General features: G+C 37.5%; 1 protein-coding gene across 26 annotated transcripts in view; it reads right to left on the bottom strand.

Moving 5' to 3' along the window:
• Positions 1-9,568, bottom strand: part of rims1b (regulating synaptic membrane exocytosis 1b) — a 97,553-nt gene extending 87,985 nt beyond the window's left edge. For 9 of the 26 annotated variants that reach the window (XM_035949138.2, XM_055009643.1, XM_055009647.1 and 6 more), the window contains exon 1: positions 8,941-9,562. In XM_035949138.2, the coding sequence (XP_035805031.2) occupies positions 8,941-9,107 (167 nt within the window). In that variant the 5' untranslated portion in view covers positions 9,108-9,562. Of the gene's footprint in view, positions 1-8,940 lie in introns of all 26 variants that reach the window. The other 17 variants (XM_055009646.1, XM_055009649.1, XM_055009655.1 and 14 more) reach the window with 5 other exon arrangements.
• Between the last annotated feature and the right edge of the window lie 9,007 nt (positions 9,569-18,575).

Below are 18,575 nucleotides of genomic sequence, written 5' to 3'. Positions count from 1 at the left end.
GGCTTCAGACGGTTAACCATTAGCACAATTTCATGCCTTAGCTAAGTGCTTTTGTTGTCCAAACCAAATCATACTATTCTTTTGTCATAACCACACGCTTTCTCTTACCATAGTGGATTCTTCTGAAATTCTGAAAAAGTTGGAACTAAGCATTAAACAAAAAACTGTCACTGGATGTGATCTGGGATTTAGAGAATCATGCCTCTGTCTGACATGAGCATTGTGTTCTGGTGACATATTATTGGATGCTGTAGTATTAAGAGTTCCTGCCATTTGAATTAAAATTAGAGCCAGACATGCAAAAAAGCATGTGAACAGCACAAACAGTCCACAATATTTTTTACCTTCTATAACATAAATGCAGACATCTTCAAAACATCATAAAACCCTGTGAATGTTTTGCGTTACAGCGAAAAATCAGGAGAAACAAACACAATATGGAGCTTTTTTAGATGCAAAGATGACAGATACAAACTCTGAAGCATGAACACACACAAACACAAATCTTGTGCGCAAACACACCGACTTCTACTCCTCCAGGTGTTGCAGACACACCCGACTGCCTCTTAGTTCCTTTAATTAAGAGCAAAAATGTGACGATCCAATCCAGCGAGCTCACACACAGAAGAAACACATGGGATTCACCCCGTCTCCAGCTGTCTGGAGAACGAACGGAGGCTCGGCCGCGACGCAACAGGACAAATTGTACAAGAGGCTGCTTTCCTTCTGCGAGCCTCCATCTGGGTTTGTGGTGCAGTTTGTGTTGTGCTGTCAGACTCACACTACAGAGCCTGTGTGCATGTGGAGGTGGGCGGCTGTGGGTTTCGAGTGCGTGTGAGCGAGAAGAAATGTGCTTTAAAATAGCAGTGAACACCTGCAGTGAGTCTGCGCACACCAACAAAGTGCAAACATTACACGGTGCAATTAGTGGAATTCAATGCTGAAAAAGGTTAACAAGAAAAAGAGAAGGTTCAGAGCATCAACAGTGAACTGAATACTTAAATATTTCAGGAACTGCTTCAGAGTGTGAGCTATTTTCAGACCTGATCCATAATTCAACATTAGCATTTTTCTCCCCGAAACCTTGAAACTCTTAAGACCGCTCTGAACACATTTCTATTTATTTCAGCTGAAACACATCAAGTTAGGTCTGTTGTTTACTCCACAGAGGCATTATTTGGTAACATGACAATATTAGCTAGCAGCACCAGAGTCAGTGATAATAACGTGGATGAATGTATGAAACAATCTTAGTGGCTACAGCAGACAGTTAGAGGCAGGTCTACTGTATCACTCGTAAAGATTTTTAGTAAAATTCACTTTTAGGAGGCGTCTTGCACAACAAAGGCTCTACTGCTGCAACTTTCTATTATTATATGATGACATAAGTCGGCTTTCACTGTCAGATTTTGCAGACATTTTATCATAAGCAACTTTCTAAGCGTGGAGAATGTAGTTTAATACTTAGAATACTATAACTAATACATGAGTGTACTTAACATGATATCATGGGATTATGTATCAGTATCACTGCACTTCAGGCACATTTTGCATGTCCTGTCAAGGAATTTTATGCTTTTCACGTCTCATTTTATGGGATTAAAATATGTGGTTGTAGTTAGGGCTAATACTGATACAAATACTTCAAATACATTCATCAATAGACAGAATGTGGCTTCTGCATTTCAATATAAGCGTCATACGCCTTCTGTACACTAAGATTGTCCTTCTTTAGAAACCTATGTATTGATAGTGAACTGAAAATATCATTTGTTTCTGAAAAACAACACAGTTGTGTATTTAAATGGCAACTTTATTTTGGAATCATGTTTATCTATGTCTGTGACAAGCCAATCAATAACTGCCAAGAGAAGTGGAAGCAAACTTTTGAAATGTTGCAATTTTTTTTTTTTTAAAGAAATGCAAATTAGTTCCCATTAAATGAAAATGGGAGCAAATAAACTGGGTTGCACAGTACTGTACTATAGGCTACATTATGCATGGTTGGAAAAACAGAGCCGAAGAAGCCAGATACCAAAATAGCGCTTTTCCAACTGCTAAAAATTTGCAGCTAAGAAGAAGAAACATGTATAACTTTGTTCATTTACAAGAGAAAAAATGACAGCTGATATTAGCCATGTTTTATGCTGTCTAGAGATGAAGAAAATAAACAGCTTAAAAGTCATGCTAGTTGAATGCTAGCTACATAGCAATGTCCAGATAAAGTTTTTTGGCTTCCGATTTGATCATAGTCAGTTGGTATTTTGAACCTGCCGATACCCAAGAGCATTTCACTAAACATTGCATACTTGAAGCAATGTAAATTAGCTGTAGTACCTGGTTGTGCCACTGTGTTGGCAAGCTGAGAGCATCATGGGAGTTTAGCTAGTAAAGGAGCACAATGACAGAGACTTCTATGAGGCATACTGATGTGCCACGTAGAAGTTCTGATGAATGACTGTCATGCAGTTTTTCATGTTTTTGTGTGACAACAGATGTCAACAAAGAACTGGATTGCACACCATCTGGCTAGAGTTTACCTTAGCCTGCATGCAAGGCATTTAGGGAAAATTGGTAAATTGTTATGTATTAATAAGCAGATGTTTAGCAAATGCTTCAGTTTATAGGAATGATACTGCAAACGACTGCAGACAAAATTAAGAATATATATACATGTATATAGAGACAAAATTAGATGCTGGTGCAAGCAATCAAGGAAGCTTAATCTGGCACCACGGGCTATATTATTTTAACACAAAACTTCCCATTTTTCAACATACTTGAAGCAAATTCCAGACTGGAGTAAAAAAAATGGAAGGGGGAAGTTTCGTGGATACCATGGAGATGTCCACTGGGGTGAACGAACTTCCTTTTCATTTACGAAAAAAACAAAAACAGAGGCATGTGGAAACGAGACGTAAATCACCTCAACTATTGGCAAAATGTACATCTATTGACTGATGCAGCTTGAAGACAAAATCTAGACAACAAACTGTCCACATTAGAACAGAAGTTGAGCCTAAAATCCAGAGTTCTGCCTGTTTTTGACCTTGTCTCCTGACTGCTGCTGACCCTTCAAATAGCAGCAGTGGCATCAGGCAGGGAAGAGGGCTTCGCTGCCCTCTGCATGCACCCTGTAGCCTGCAGCCTTGGGGAGTCCTGGTGAGGAGAGATTAGCAGAGTGGTGTGTGGGACCCCTTACTAAAGCTCTTCCATTCTCTCAGTCTCCCCCTTTTCTCTCTCTGTCCACCGCTCTAATCCTTAAAACCTCTAAATCCTCCCTCCTCTCCCTCCTTCTGTGCCCCGAGTCCTGATTCCTTCCTCTGTCCATCTGGTGTTGAGGAAACAATCTGCACTTTGTCCTGCAGATCAGGAAAGTGCTAAAGAGTGTTACTCAAAAACAAGGCCAGATTACACCGAATGCAACGAGTAGTACAACTAACAGCATCTCACTCTCTGCCTTAACAAGTGGGCGCCTCTATTAACATCACCTGCCACTCCAGCCCTCGGCCCTGAGCTGTGCATCCACCCCCGTCTCAAACGTCTACAATCTCTCCGCTGAGCATAAATATTTTACTCTTTATTTCTATATTTACATTTTGGAAACCTCAAGAGCTCTTGAGGGTGGACGGGAACTCAGAGTAGTGTTGGGCTACAGAGAAAAGATTTCTTGTTGTGCTCAGAGGAGTTTTTCCTCAACATCTGAGACGTGGCGTTCAGGATTTTGCAGCATCACAGCTCTCCTCCTCGAACATCTGCTGGATTAGGACATCACTGGAGGTTTAGCAAGTCAATGAAGGGCCTCTGAAGTCTAATAAACAAGGGCAAAGCATTACATGAGTGAAGGACAGCCCAGGTGCTGACTTCTCACTGCCTGTTCGTCCAGAAGCAGGTGTTCTGGCTCTGGGATGTTTCAGTCATGCTGGAGGTTAAAGTCATGACAGATAAAGTCCTGTATCAGTACAACCTTATCACTGCAGCTGCTGCGCTCTCAGGCACCACTGCAACCAGAGTGGACAGAGCTAACCAGGTGGAGTTGAAAGGTACTGAATGTTCTTTTTGAGTCGTCTCTGCTGGTGAAACACATTTTGACCTGTTTTTTTATGGCCATCTCTGCCAAAGAAGATGAATAAATCCTACATATTTCTAATACAAGAATCCTATTTTTTTTTTTTTTTTTAAAAAAGCATCCCATCTTTTAAATCTGAAAAATTACACCACATTATCAGAAAACGAAACTGGAAAAAAAATGTCAGGTTTTTAACATTCTGATGTTCCTTCAACTACTCATCAGTGACATACCGTTCCCTTGGGAAAGGTAACCACATTTAAGCTTAAAATCATGACATTTCATTTGGGTGGCTTTATTCTACATGTTCTATTTTAAAATTCACCAAAAAGAACCTGTTTGCATTAAGCAGATTCTGTAAAAATCCAAAATATCTGCGCTCCTCTGCACAACTTTTAACGCATTAGTGCCTCATCTGTGACCAACAGTCACAGGAGAAAAATTCAAAGATTTTTCAGATGAACCAAGGCTGTATTTACATGATCAGAGATGAGAAAAGCATAGAAACTGAAAATGTAAGAAGTAAAATATCTATAGTACGCAGAGTCACCTTTTATTTCCAGTACTGGAAACATCTGTGGGCACTTAGAGAAATGCTGGGCAGTAATGTTCCCTGTATAACTGTATCAATTCTTCTATCAATTCTTCTTTTCTTTTGTACATGACTACTTTTGGGGAAAGTATCTGTTGGTCAATGTTTACATCTGTGGGCTCTTGGAAAAAATTTTTTCATGTTGATTTGAGAATTATAGTATGTAGTATAGCTATAGTGTTTACATTTTTCATACTGCAAAGAAGACGTGAGAGTTCTCTCTTCTTCTTTGTGGTTGCTCCGTTTCTATAGAGGTGCAGGACTTGCAGTAAAAAATGAGCCCACAGTGAAGAAAAATGTTAATGGAGCATGCTTTTGTGAACAGAAATTATATAGAACTTTATAAAGAAACTGCATGTAAACATTAAATAAATGAAACATAAATCAGTTAATCACATTAGAGTATTTTAGCAGCATGTTTGGACTGAGGGGCTATTTCACTTTATCCATCTAGCCTGTTTGCATTTATGCTTGCAAATTTCGGTTTAATACATGTTGCATGTCGATCAAAACAAGAAAAATTTGACAAATGTAACAGCTGCTGTTAAGTAATAGCACCATGAACAATCCTACCTACTGATCTCTGTTTATATTCAGAGGACGAATCCTCAGTAATCCATTGATTTATGCCATCAAATAGTTCCTTTAACACACCTGTTGCAGAAAGCAGCATATTGGTATTATATTAGATAGTTTAGTAGACAGTCAAAAAGAGAGTTAAGCCTTTAAATTATCCAGGCTTGAATACTGGAGCACTCAGGTGTCAGACAGGCGGCTTTCTTAAGACCACATTTTGTCTCTTTTGGCTTGTCTGCATTGACTCCCAGCTACATTTAAATAGATTTTAAGATTTTATTGTGTTTTTAAGTGTTTTGCTTCACTGCCTCGCTGATCTTTTAGCATTACTGACTCCCACGAGATCCCTGAGGTCTGCTGATGTTTTTAGAACCTATATAAAAACCCACTTTTACTCTTTGCTTTTACCTGTGTTATCTTCTTGTTGGTCTTTTAGTTGCTTTACATGTGCTTCTAAATAAACTGACGTAGCTGAGTTCAGTCAACAGATGAGCCCCTTTGCTGCACATTTTGCTTCTTAACTAAAGGCTCCAACCTTCTGACACCACAATATGAAAAGCTGGTTTATCTGCTGAAAGAAAAATCTGTGTAACTATCTGCACTGAATTATGGAGATAATCCTCTATTCTCATTCCACCTAAATTTCCCTCAAATCACTAAATCCTATTTGTGCCAACATACATGAGGCTGGTCATCACCTACATCTGGAGGACTCATGTTTTAATGCTGAAACTCTAAAAAAAAAAAAAAGCGTCATAACAATGTCAGATTTTATGACATGATTATCCCAACCAAAAGAATTCACGATATTAATGCAACATATACAGAAACTTAAAGTCATATTCATCTTTAACTCTGTGTATTGTGTTTTTTTTTGCCAAATGAATGACTTGGGAGGTGGTGAGAGTCTCTAAAAATAACTGTACTGCATGTTCAAGTGTCAACCTGATAGCTTCTGGTGCTTTATTTACAACACTACTAATAGTAATCATAAGTACTGATATATTGCAACATCCAATACTAGATAGATAGATAGATAGATAGATAGATAGATAGATAGATAGATAGGTAGGTAGGTAGGTAGGTAGGTAGGTAGGTAGGTAGGTAGATAGATAGATAGATAGATAGATACTTTATTAATCCCAAGAGAAATTATATATATATATATATATATATATATATATATATATATATATATATATATATATATATATATATATATATATATATATATATAGAGTAGGTGGCACATGATGGTCCATTTTGTGCAAAAGAGGAGTCACATGACATGTTAAATGCCCCTTTTTTCTATGTTAACAAAGAAAGTTGATAACCACTGTCATGACACCTGTTAACTCTGATTTGGATTTTGGTTTGAAACACTGGTTTCACTGGATTTCTTGTTGGTGTGTTTTTTAAGTTTAATGATGACAACATGAGTGACTGGGCCCTTAATCGCAAGACAGCTTATTTGAACTAAAAGAAGTTGTGTGAAAAGGCTTCTACTTAACAAAAAAAAGCCTGCATGCCTTTATTTGCATTTTCTCTTCTGCTTCTATCTCTACATGTCTCTTCTCTTTAACATGATCAAGCTACTAATAATGACCGACATTACCAGCAAGTGTGAAGCTAATTTTGCTGTTGTAATTCGTTTTTCCGTGCATTTTGAGATTGTATGCTTCCAGAGCATGTCTTCTGTCATACTAATGGAAAGAAAACATCCAAATACACATTAAGGTGTTTATTCTACTACGCTTAATCTATTTGTGTCTACAGATTTCAATAATAGTACATAATCTTTAAAGGCTATTTTGTCAAAATTACTTTTTTAAAATATATATCTCACCTTTAGTTGCACCTATATACACCAAACCAAATTTTGCAGTTGTACTCCTATATTTTGAATGTTTTTACAGGATGATTTTTTCATTTATCATCCAGATCCTGATTTCTAGAACATTTCCTAAAAACATGGCAAAAATAGATTTTTTTCTGGTAGCATTTTCGGATTTATAAAGTGATAAACAGAGATTTGCATGTTTTAACTTAGATTTTCTGAATGTAATACAAAGAGTCACTGGTATTATGAGAGTAACTGACTGCGGACGTTTCATGATGAGATCTTTTAGTTAAGACGATAGATTCTGAGGAAGAAATTTTCAATTCAGAAACACTTACATACTCTAAACTTTCTAGTGTCATTCCTGTTGGTGTTCTGAATGTTTTTTTGCAGAGGAATTTGTTCATATATCAGTCACAGTCTGATTTATAGAACATTTAGTTCCTAAAAACATGGTGGAAAAAAATTCTCTGGCAGTATTTTCTGATCTTTGGAGGGATAAAACAGGTCTAATCTTAAATGTAAATTCTACTCATATCTATTCAGCATCTTGGGCAAAATACTGTAGCAAATATCAAAGACTGGCTGCATTTCTCTGAAGTCACATTTGTCCTTTGTCCACGGTGTTCTGCTCCCATTAATGATTAGCCAGATGATGAAGCCATTATTGACTGAACCTGCGCCTGTGCCTCATGGAACATTAAATACATCAGTTCCTCTCCAGGGGCCCGCGGCGGCCCTCACCCAGCTTCCCTCCAGGCTGCAGGCAGGAAATGAAAACAGCCATTATAGGCGGAGAGCTGGAGGATACTGCGCGCCTGCAACATCCGCTATTACGCGTCCGCAAGCGGCCAGGTGCCCGCACAGACACGGTACTCGGTACAGGCGGAGCTGGAAACCCCGGAGGCACCAAGCTGCAACCGACACCCAACCCTCCTGACAGACCGCTGAAACGTTTCTCTGACATCTCGCAGCGGGTTAAAAGTGACCTATAGCTGCCTCCTGCCATTTCCCATAATGCTGCTTTAGTGGAGCCTCCTGCTCATTCGTGCGTATTTTTTGGAGATGTATTGCTTGATCACACAGTACATCCTCTATCTTTTCTGTCCGGCTCAGGCCTCGCTAAGATTTGCCAACCACACCCCATCTTCTCCTTCTCTCACCGCCGAGGGGGAGCACACACGCTCGGATACGTGCCGTGCCTCCGTCGGGCTGATAAAACGGCTCGGGTCGCTCCAGGCCTCTCAGCTATAATGTCACTGTTGTTCCTATTATTGCCAAAGCGACGTCTCTCTACCTCACACACATGCACTCAAGCGCGCGCGCTAACACAAGCACGCACACACTCCCAGCCTGCAGAGAGCTCCACTGATATAAAGCCGTGCGTAAAAGCGAAAAGCGAGCGGTGCTGGATGTGTAAACGGAGGGATGGGGTGCAGACCCCATTGATGAAAACGAGTGGATGGATAAAGCTATGATTCATCCCCCTTCCTCCCTTCCTCTCCTCCTCCCCCCCAGCAGCACTGTCACACCCCATCCTCTCAGTCCCAATCTACACCTGTAACACGTTTGACCCTGTTTCGGGTCATCTCCACTAACTGGTGCCGTAAATTCTTTTAATTTACTACCTGATTCCGGCGGGATTCAACGTGCTGAGGCTGCCTGAGTCTCTGTGGCGATGTGGACGTCTTCTGGAGACACATTCTGAGCTCTGCCTGCTAAACAGCACCGTATATATGTATGTATGGATGTATGTATGTGCACACACTGATGGGCCTACCTGTTTGGGAACAACCTGTGATGGTGTCATCTTTCTAGAACTTCTTTAACCGTAAAGGATAATAAATGAAATGTTGTTCTTACTTAAGCATGGCTTGTTCTTTCTCCTCCTCCTCCTTTTGCCGAGCCATCACTGCCATGATGATTTTCCTCTCCTCTTCGGTGAGGTGGCTCAGGTCCGGCAGATCCGGCATGGATGGCGGCACGGTGGGTGGGCGAGGGCCGCCCTGGGGCCCCACCGAGGCGGACATCTTTTCGACCACCACCCCACCTCCACCTCCACCACCACCACCTCCTCCTCCTGCTGCTCCTCCTCGGCGTGTCGTTTCGGCTGACAGGTTCCCCGGAGCGTTTCCGAGCCACACCTCACGACATGGTCCGCGGGCGGCGCGGCGGCAGCAGCGGCAGCCGCAGCTCCGGCGAATAGTGCGAGCCGCTCATGGTTGCAGGCACCGCTCGTTTGTGCTTTTGTTTGTCCGCGCTCTGTCGCTCTCTCTGGGTGTTTCTCCCACCACGCTTTCGTCGTCGCTCCCCCCCACCCCCCGCCGGCCCTCCTCTCCCCTCCACCGCCCGGTTTCACGGGGAGCCCATGTCCGTTTCTCTGCGCCGGGATGTCGGGTTGAGCTACACGGGGCTCCTGGTGCTCTCGGCCGGTCGGTGTTGGCTGTGCCGCCGTCGTTGGACTGGAGCTGGATGCTGGGGCGGTAAAGGCGGAGTCCTCTCTCCCCCTCCCCCCCTCCCCCCCCCCCTCTCTCTCTCTCTCTCTCAGTCAATGGGAATGCAGCCCTCCTCTCCTTCCTCTGGTTTTTGCGGAGGCGCGCTTACTCAAGTGAGAACGGTCCTCACCATCATCGCATGCAGCCTTCAGTGTAGCTTCTCACACTCACACACACACACACACACACACACACACACACACACACACACACACACACACACACACACACACACACACACACACACACACACACACACACACACACACACACACACACACGCCTCGTTTATCCAGCGCACACACCTTGACCGTGCACGGAGCGTTCAAGACTTCAAGAGCTCCTTCTCGCGATACTTGGTGGTGTGTTTTGTAGTTTGCAACTCAAATAAATCACACATTTCTATAAATAAAGTGCGAGTCATGATTCAGTTTCAGCACCATGGACAGCAGCTCGTCTGTGCTCACTTTACAATGAGTAGTTTGAACACATGAGCTGCTGCAGATAAATCACAAAAGCACACTGGAAAAAATGAACGTTTTTAACAGTAACATTTTACTCATTTTTGAAGTCTTGTTAAATTATAGATTATAACGAATGAAAACACAGAATAATAGTATTAATTTTCATGTTGACTGTAGAAAAAAAAACGCCAGAAGTGTAGATAATGTCCATCTAAAAAATGTGTACTTTTACAAACTGTAACCTATTATCTTACATTTCACGGGAGTTTTTTTTACTGTATTTAAATCAGCAAAACATATTGTTATTTTCCAGATGTTTGTGGTTATGTCAAAGAAAAAAAAAGTATATTAAAGACTGAAAAATGGCAATTTTTAACAGATTTTCCTTGTTTTGCTAAAATACGGGTATCTATAATCACAAAAAGAATTATTAATTTCTGTGTAAACCATAAAAGCTGGCCAAACCTGTGAATTATGTCCACATCAAATATCTGTATTATTACAAATAGTAACTCATTCTTTTACAAAGCTTAATGGTAAAATTACACTGCTTTATAGCACAATAAATCAGCAAAAATATTTTTATTTTACATTTATGTATTTATCTATGTATTATTATTTGAATGAAAAAAATGTATATTAAGGATTGAGAAATGGTAAATATGTTTTTTACTGTTATTTTACAAATTTGCCGTTTTTTTTAAAAATTACACAGAATATCTGTAAATTACAGAAAATATTGCATATAAATAGGCTCAGATCATTAATATTTTACAGGTATTTCCTTCTATTTAAACCATTTTTGAATGGTAAAGTATTTTATCCTTTTTTAATTCTTTTTGTCTGGCACATTTGCTGCCTTATTTTCATCCATTTTAATGGATATTTTATATATACCAACAGAAAAGCAGAAAAACACCCAATTCTTACATATTTGGCACTAGAGCTTAAGCTTAGATGCACCTGCAGCACAGACAGCTTTTTTTTTTTTTTTTTTTTTTTTTTAAAAAAAAGCTTTTCCTTTTGTGAACAGATGGAAACTTTATTTTACATAAAATATGAACATTGTATTGGATGTGTAATATATTTGGTTATATTTTAGACGATGCAGAATTATCCAATAACAGCTTATTTTTGCTCCCCTTGTTCTCCTTCCTGCTTCTTCAATGGTTTGTACCTTTTTTTAAAAAATTACTGTTGTTACATTATATTACAGATGAAACCTAGCAAAATTATAAGAAAAAGATATTTTAAGTATTATCTATATTACCTGTGTAAAAACTTGCCAAAGTTTTTCACAATGGCCACATCAAAAATCTGTATTTTTTTTTTACAACATCTGATGCTAAATTTATACTTTTTTTTTTTTACTGTATGTAAGTTTGCCAAAAATATCCTTATTTTACAGATATTAGCTGACATTTTGCTCTGAGCATGATTATTTTTATGTCCAACATTCAAATACTGTAGAACAAATAACAGCAAACATCTCTAAAATAATGATATTTTTCGCTGATTTAACTCCAGTAAAAGGGTGTGATTTTATGTTCACGTTGTAAAAGAAAAAAATCATATTTGTGAAAACTACAGATGATGTGGACGTTTTCTAACAGTCAACATGGAAATTCATATTTTTTTTTCTGTTATTCCACTAGACATTATCTGTAATTTAACAAAACATAAACAAGAATTAGTAAAATAAAGATTTACCAATTTTCAGGTCGCAACATACTGAACTTTTCTTTCAATACCAGCAATTATCTATAAGAAGAATGATATATTTTTTGATTTAAATACGGTAAAAAAAAAGCGTAAATTTACGGTTCGACATGGTAAAAGAACAAACTTCTGGAAAAGTACATATAGTATACACACATATATATATATATATATATATATATATATATATATATATATATACATATATATATATATATATATATATATACACATACACACACACACACACACACACACACACACACACACACACACACACACACACACACACATATGGTCATTTATGAATTTATTACGATTCAATATTGTTAAATTAAAAAACATCATGTTTTACAGTGATGTACCATAGGTTCAAGTCTGTGTGTGTTCTGTTGTTAACTTGACTGTAAATCCAAATCCTTGATCAATAATTAGTAATAAAAAAATCCGTAGTATATGTAAACAACTTGAGATGCAAAGGATGATTATACCCCATAAAATAAACCCCAATAATCTTGGACCTAAGCACCCCTCCTATATGCTTATTATTTCAGCTGTTTTTAACTGTAGTACTTTAAGTATTTCTCCACTTTTTACATTTTTTTACTGAAAGTGTAACACTGTTGTGTAATTCTGGTTGTTACATTTCTTCTAATTATGTCTGACATTTATTGATTCTAACTATTTTACTTTATCATTTCAGCTTTTGCTTTTAATTTTGTAATCGTCATGCATTCATTTCCCTCAGTGCTATATTTTGCCTTTCTTTATCTATCTGTCCAGTAATCCTTTCATTAAGCTGTGTGTTATGGGATGTACTGAGTCAGTGTCTATGGTGGAGGATGGGGGGGAGAGGCTTTGTCACTGGGGGGGATAAATTATACTGTAAATGAGTCATGTGTTAAATTAGCTTTCCTCTTATATTAATTCAATCTAACAAAAACTCATTGTTTTCTTTTTTTTTTTTTTTTTACATAGATAATGTAAATGCAAAGTGTGGATTCCCTGGAAACTTTGGAGGCTGTTTGGGAGATGGTAAATCTCCCACAGTCAGACTCTCACTTGCCTTGTTTTGTATTCAGATCCAGACTCTCAGGCTTCACCGGTTTCTCCCCGATGACGTAATGCCAGCTGAGTGGCTGCGTCCATCCAGCAGATGGCATTAACCCCACTGCTGCTGCTGCTGCTGCTAATGGTAAACATGATGATGATGATGCCACCCAGCCTCCTTCCAGTGATGTCACCGAGGAGGTGACTGTACTGCGGTGACGTCAGCTTCCCGTGGTGCAGGATTTTGTCATCATTTAGGTCGTGACTAGGGACCACTGGCCCTGAGTGACACAGTCGTGCTACAGCAGAGCAGCATCTCTGCTGCAGACCTCGACTATAAATACACCAGGAGTGGATCCTGCAGGAGGAAAAGGAGACCCTGCTTTAAAATTCAATCTTGCTCTGGTTTTAAAGTCTACATATACAGAAAACAGGATGACATACATGCACTGTTTTGAGATTATTAATCTCATGAGTAAGAAAGTCACTTGTTAAAATTCAGCTTAACTGAGGGAACTACACCACATACACTCTAAACAGTAATTAAGGTTAAAACAGTGACAAAATTAGTTTTAAATAAAGTAATACAAAAATTTGTGTTGAATTTTCACATAGTGTTTAATTAAAGCAAAATCATTATGTCAAACCAACAAATCAAAACAATACTTGCAACTAAAAAGATTGATCTGAATCAGGCAATTAGAGTTTTTGTCTTGCAGTCAGGCTGGTGGGAATATGTCCCTTGAAATTACTTTTATAGATGTGGAGAACCTGTAGGTTGAACAAATATAATACTAAAGACACTTTAAGGTGAATGTGGTGACTTCAGGAAACAAACTCAAAGCCTCTGAGAGCCTGGTTTATCCTTCATATCTGTCATCAAGAAGATTTAGAATATTTTAAGCATGAATGTTCCCCCAAACACTCTGAAATTATTTTCATAAAACTCACCGCTGTGCAAAATAAGGACTGTTAATATCGCTTCATATGACTGTGAAGCCTTCTATAAAAAATCTACATTTACAATCTGCAGGTTAGCAGCATTCTCTGCAGAGTGATTAAGGTGTTTATAACAAAATGAATTCCTGGCATTAGTCAAATCAGATTAAGTTTAGTTATATAGCACATTTTAAAACAACAAGATGGCAAATGATGATGGTAAAAACTAACAATATGCAAAAAAAAACAAACAAACAAAAAAGAGCAAGATTTAGTCCTTATATTGAAAAGGTAATGTAAGGAAATTTATTTTAAATGTGAACAGTTATATAGACAAAAACAAACACAAAACCTACACGGAAAGGAAATATAGTGTAATAGTTTTCAAATGCAACGCTGAATAATTTCACTAATTGGCACTCTGATTCAACTTTATTAGAGGTTTGACTTGTTTATTTCAGTTTTGAAATAAACTCTGAGTTGAGTATTAAATTCAAAATCCTGTGGTGTAACGAGAGATTTTAACACATAAGTTGTAAATGTTTACTTTCAACTGTTCCTCTATGATTTGACACTTTTAATAGCTAATTTAGTCGGCTGTCACTAAAGTTAAAATAATATAAATAACAACTAACCACTGATAGTAAATAGTTTTTCAGTTCGATTCCATTTAGCTGCCAGAGTACATAATAAGCAGACCTCTCTACATATCAAAGACTCTGATAAAAGTGTCAGAATTAGACATCCCTGTGAATATACCGACATCTACTGGACATATGAGAAAACTGCATGATCAGAAGGAAAATAATCCTCACCACTTAATCACTATAATGTTTGTGAGCGTATTTATATTGTTAATACAGGCAAAAAAAAAATATTAGAAAAGGTGAGAAATAGTCAACCAGTGGCAAAAGTAGAAAAGAATCATGACATCTGCAAACTAGCTGAAGAATAGAGCACTGTTCTGTATTATACTATAACATTTTTTGCACGTTTGTCAAAGCAAGCAAATACATCAGGCAAGTTAAAAGGCTGAGCAAAAAATATGGGATGGGGAGGGAGGGCTGAACTTTCACTTGCCAGAAAAAAAAAACTGATCTAATTTATTATCATAATTCATCATGAGCTTCTGATTCAATAGTTAAGGGAAAGGATGTGACAATGGCAGTGAAATCTCCCCTTTTTTTCTATTATCACACATAGAATAAAGGTTTTACAAATTAAAAACTGTGTTTCAAATATTTTTTAGTCTAGATAAGACAATCTAGTCCAGCCTTAAACAGTCTATATATGGTGATTTTAGATACGGAACTGATCAAGTGTGGTCCAGATGAGAAAAAAAATGGTGCAGTCTCCTTTTTTTGCATTTTCAAAAACAGAATTAAGCACTCTTTTGTCTCTGTAGAACAATTTAGTCCAGATCTGACCAGTTTACATATATAGCATTTTAGATCTGGACCTGGTCTAATGTGGTTTACATGTAAAAGAAAATACAGATATCTGTATTTTTTTCCATTTTTATAAATACAGTAAAGATTTCAAAAAGGAGAAACTGTGTTTTATAGAATCTTTAGTCCCTGTAAGACAATCTAGTCCAGATTTGACCTTTCTATATATAGTAGTTTTAGATATGAACCTGATTTAATGTGATTCAGATGAGGGAAAAAACATCCCAATCTTCATTTTTGGCATTTTCACAAACAGAATCAAAGCTTCTACAAATCAGAGACTTTGCTATGAAGACGTTTTAGTCTCAGTAAAACAATCTAGTCCTGACTTGACTAGTTTATGGATAGTACTATAGCTTTACCTATGACCCCAGTTTAATAGATATGATTGGGAAAAAACTCGCAAAAAAAAGTCTTCTTCTTTCATTTTCATGAATATAATATAGGTTTCACAAATCAGAAACTGTGTTTTAAAGATTATTTAGCCTCTTAGGAATAATCTAGGTCAGACTTTACCAGTTAGTTGCAGTGGTTTTAGATGTGGACCTGGTCTAATGTTGTTTACATGAGGAAAAAAGCAGTAACATTTCTATTTTCCGCATTTTAACAATATAAAAAAGGTTTCATAGATTTGAAAGTGTGTTTCCGACACCATTAACAACCCATATAATTTGCCTAACACGGTTTTGCATCATTAAAATGTGTCACTCAGCACTATAAGTTCTGTTCCCCAAAAGTTTTCCATTCACTGGAGAACCTGAAGCTGTGAAATGGAAGCTGACTTCAGTCTTGTTTTGGCATTTCCATTCTGTTTTCCGTGTGTTAAAGCTATAAAACGTAACATTTCTGCATCAAAGTATGTAAAAACCACCAGAATAATATCTTAGATTTGGTTAACTTGCGTACTTACATTATCAAATTCGCCTCCAGCGACGTTTAAACTCTGAAAAATCCCGAATGCTATTCACTGTTACGGTAAACTCAGTCGCCTGCCAATGGCGTCATAGCCGCTTTACCTGCTGTAGCACCTCGAAACACCACAGAAGAAGAAGTTGGGAAACTAGCTGGCCAATTACTTTTTAAATGTACTGTTCGTATCAAGTGCTCGTGATAATTTAGTTCAGTTTAGTTTAGTTTAGTTTAGTTTAGTTTAGTTTAGTTTAGTTTTAATGGTAGTTTTGACAGCAGATAAGCGCTGGGCTTGCTTACAACTGAAACCACTTGCTAACATTAGCAGTAGTCGCTCTACGGTCAGTTAAAGGTAAGTTAGCAATTAGCATTAGCTAAAGTGAGATGCTACTTTCTGATTAGAATCAAATGACTTTACATGAATATACGACTAATGTGAATTAAAGGTGAACATGAACGTGGGTTGTACTTGTACCTCATGCACGTCGGATAAATTTCTATCAGCAATAGTGATTAGAACAACAACCCCCATGATCCTATGCTACTTTACAGCCATAAAGCTGCAACTTTTGTTATTATTTTGATTTAGAGCCCGCAAAGTTTAAGGAAATGCGTTGCAAAATCATCACAAAGAACTAAATGAATTGATTTTATTGATGTATGAACCTTTGTAAAATTTCATGAAAAGGTTTTTTAAAAAGTGCAAGTTGTCATCAGTCATCTTTGCAGATGAAAGAACAGATATCCCACTGATTAATGAAACTGTATCAGCTTAAGCAATAATATAAGTTTATATTTTTGGAAAATGTTTGAAACAGTTTCCACAAATACAAACATTTTTTCTTTTTTGTGTGAGTTTTTGTAATCAGAAAAGAAACCTTACAGTGTTTTATTTAAAAGTGCATATATGTGTGTGTGTGTGTGTGTGTGTGTGTGTGTGTGTGTGTGTGTGTGTGTGTGTGTGTGTGTGTGTGTGTGTATATATAAAATTGCAGTAAACCTTTTTTTTAAAATTCATGTATACAGAAAAGGTAGATGAGAGCAAGCATCCTCAGGTGAGCTTCCTGTCCGCTGTCTTGAATTCCAGGAGAAGTACATATGTGCATACTCTCTACATATCCATATACATATCTGTGTGTACGTAGCCGATATATAACACTAATATCTGTTAATCTACTTTAATCTATTTGCAGTCTTTTTGTTTAACTTATGATCATCTTACTTTGTAGTACAAATAGAACTCTATACATTAGAGCAAGGGCATCCTGCACTTCTGCTAGTACCATCATGACTATAAGGCACCTTGAAACATCTGTGGCTTGATACAAAATCTGCTCACTCTGGGGTCATAAATCTGATTAGTTTGTTCCAAATTTGGTAGAATTTATCTTTTTGGATCCTCAAGGAGAAAGTTTAAATTGTGAACAATTCCAAAATTATACCATACAATCATCCAGTGTAGCTGGTAAGTAACTTTTGTTAGATCTGCCACTATAAAGGTCTGCAGCAGCTTTTTTTTTTTTTTTTTGCTCCTCTGTTTTACAACCAAAGCCCAGATAAAAGCTCTCAAATTCTGTGGCATTTTATTCTTAAATACCATACTCATTGTTCTGCGACTGTGTTCAGTAGATGTATAATTTTACAACAGAGAGGGAGAGTAATGTTGCTGTGGATAGGTAGATGGAAACATGAGCCTTGCTTTAGATTTGTTTGGAACATGAAGTAAGCAAAGTTCACTGTTAACTGTTTGCTTTTGCTGCAAATCATTGGATACTGAAAAATCTTATAATCTTGATGATTCTCAGTCAAGTTCTTAACTGTTGCCTTCGCTGTTGTGTACTTTATTTTACATTATCTTGTAATTATTACAAAACAATCTCATAATAAGGATCACAAATGGAAGTGAGCATCAGGTTTCATGATTGTAACTCTTTGGAGATGATAATTGACCCTACGTACTTTAACTTCCAAAATGTAAAATGTAAACCAATACAGGCTACAAATGAGGCTAAATTTGCAGCAAACACTGTACCTAAATACAGGGACAGGAGGATAAATGCTTCAGCACTTGATCTTTTTAACAACTCTTCGGTGTCAGATATTCAAGCTCATATTCATTCCACTAAATCAAGTAGGGCCACCCCACTTTCCTCTCAAGTATAGCAACGATAATTAACTACTTTAACCTTTTCTGATATAAAGTCTCCTATTTTTATTTTGTGTGAAGCCACTGCTCTTCCATACGGGCTTAATATGTGTATTTAATACTTATTTTAATGGCATTAACAATTGTCAAAACTCTGAGACACTATTGTGCTACTGAATTAACAGTTATTGCACAGACCATTGAATAAGCTGTAGGTACCCTTGTTTTTCATGTAATTATTGATGTAAGAAGGAATTCCTTATTCTGAGTATATCCTTTCTGAAAAAATAAATTAAATATACATATTATGAATGATTATATACAAAAG

Source organism: Amphiprion ocellaris, chromosome 4 (assembly GCF_022539595.1).
Source record: "Amphiprion ocellaris isolate individual 3 ecotype Okinawa chromosome 4, ASM2253959v1, whole genome shotgun sequence".
Lineage (NCBI taxonomy): Eukaryota > Metazoa > Chordata > Actinopteri > Pomacentridae > Amphiprion > Amphiprion ocellaris.
The sequence above is the reverse complement of the archived record's forward strand: the minus strand, read 5'-3'. Positions and strand labels throughout refer to the sequence as shown.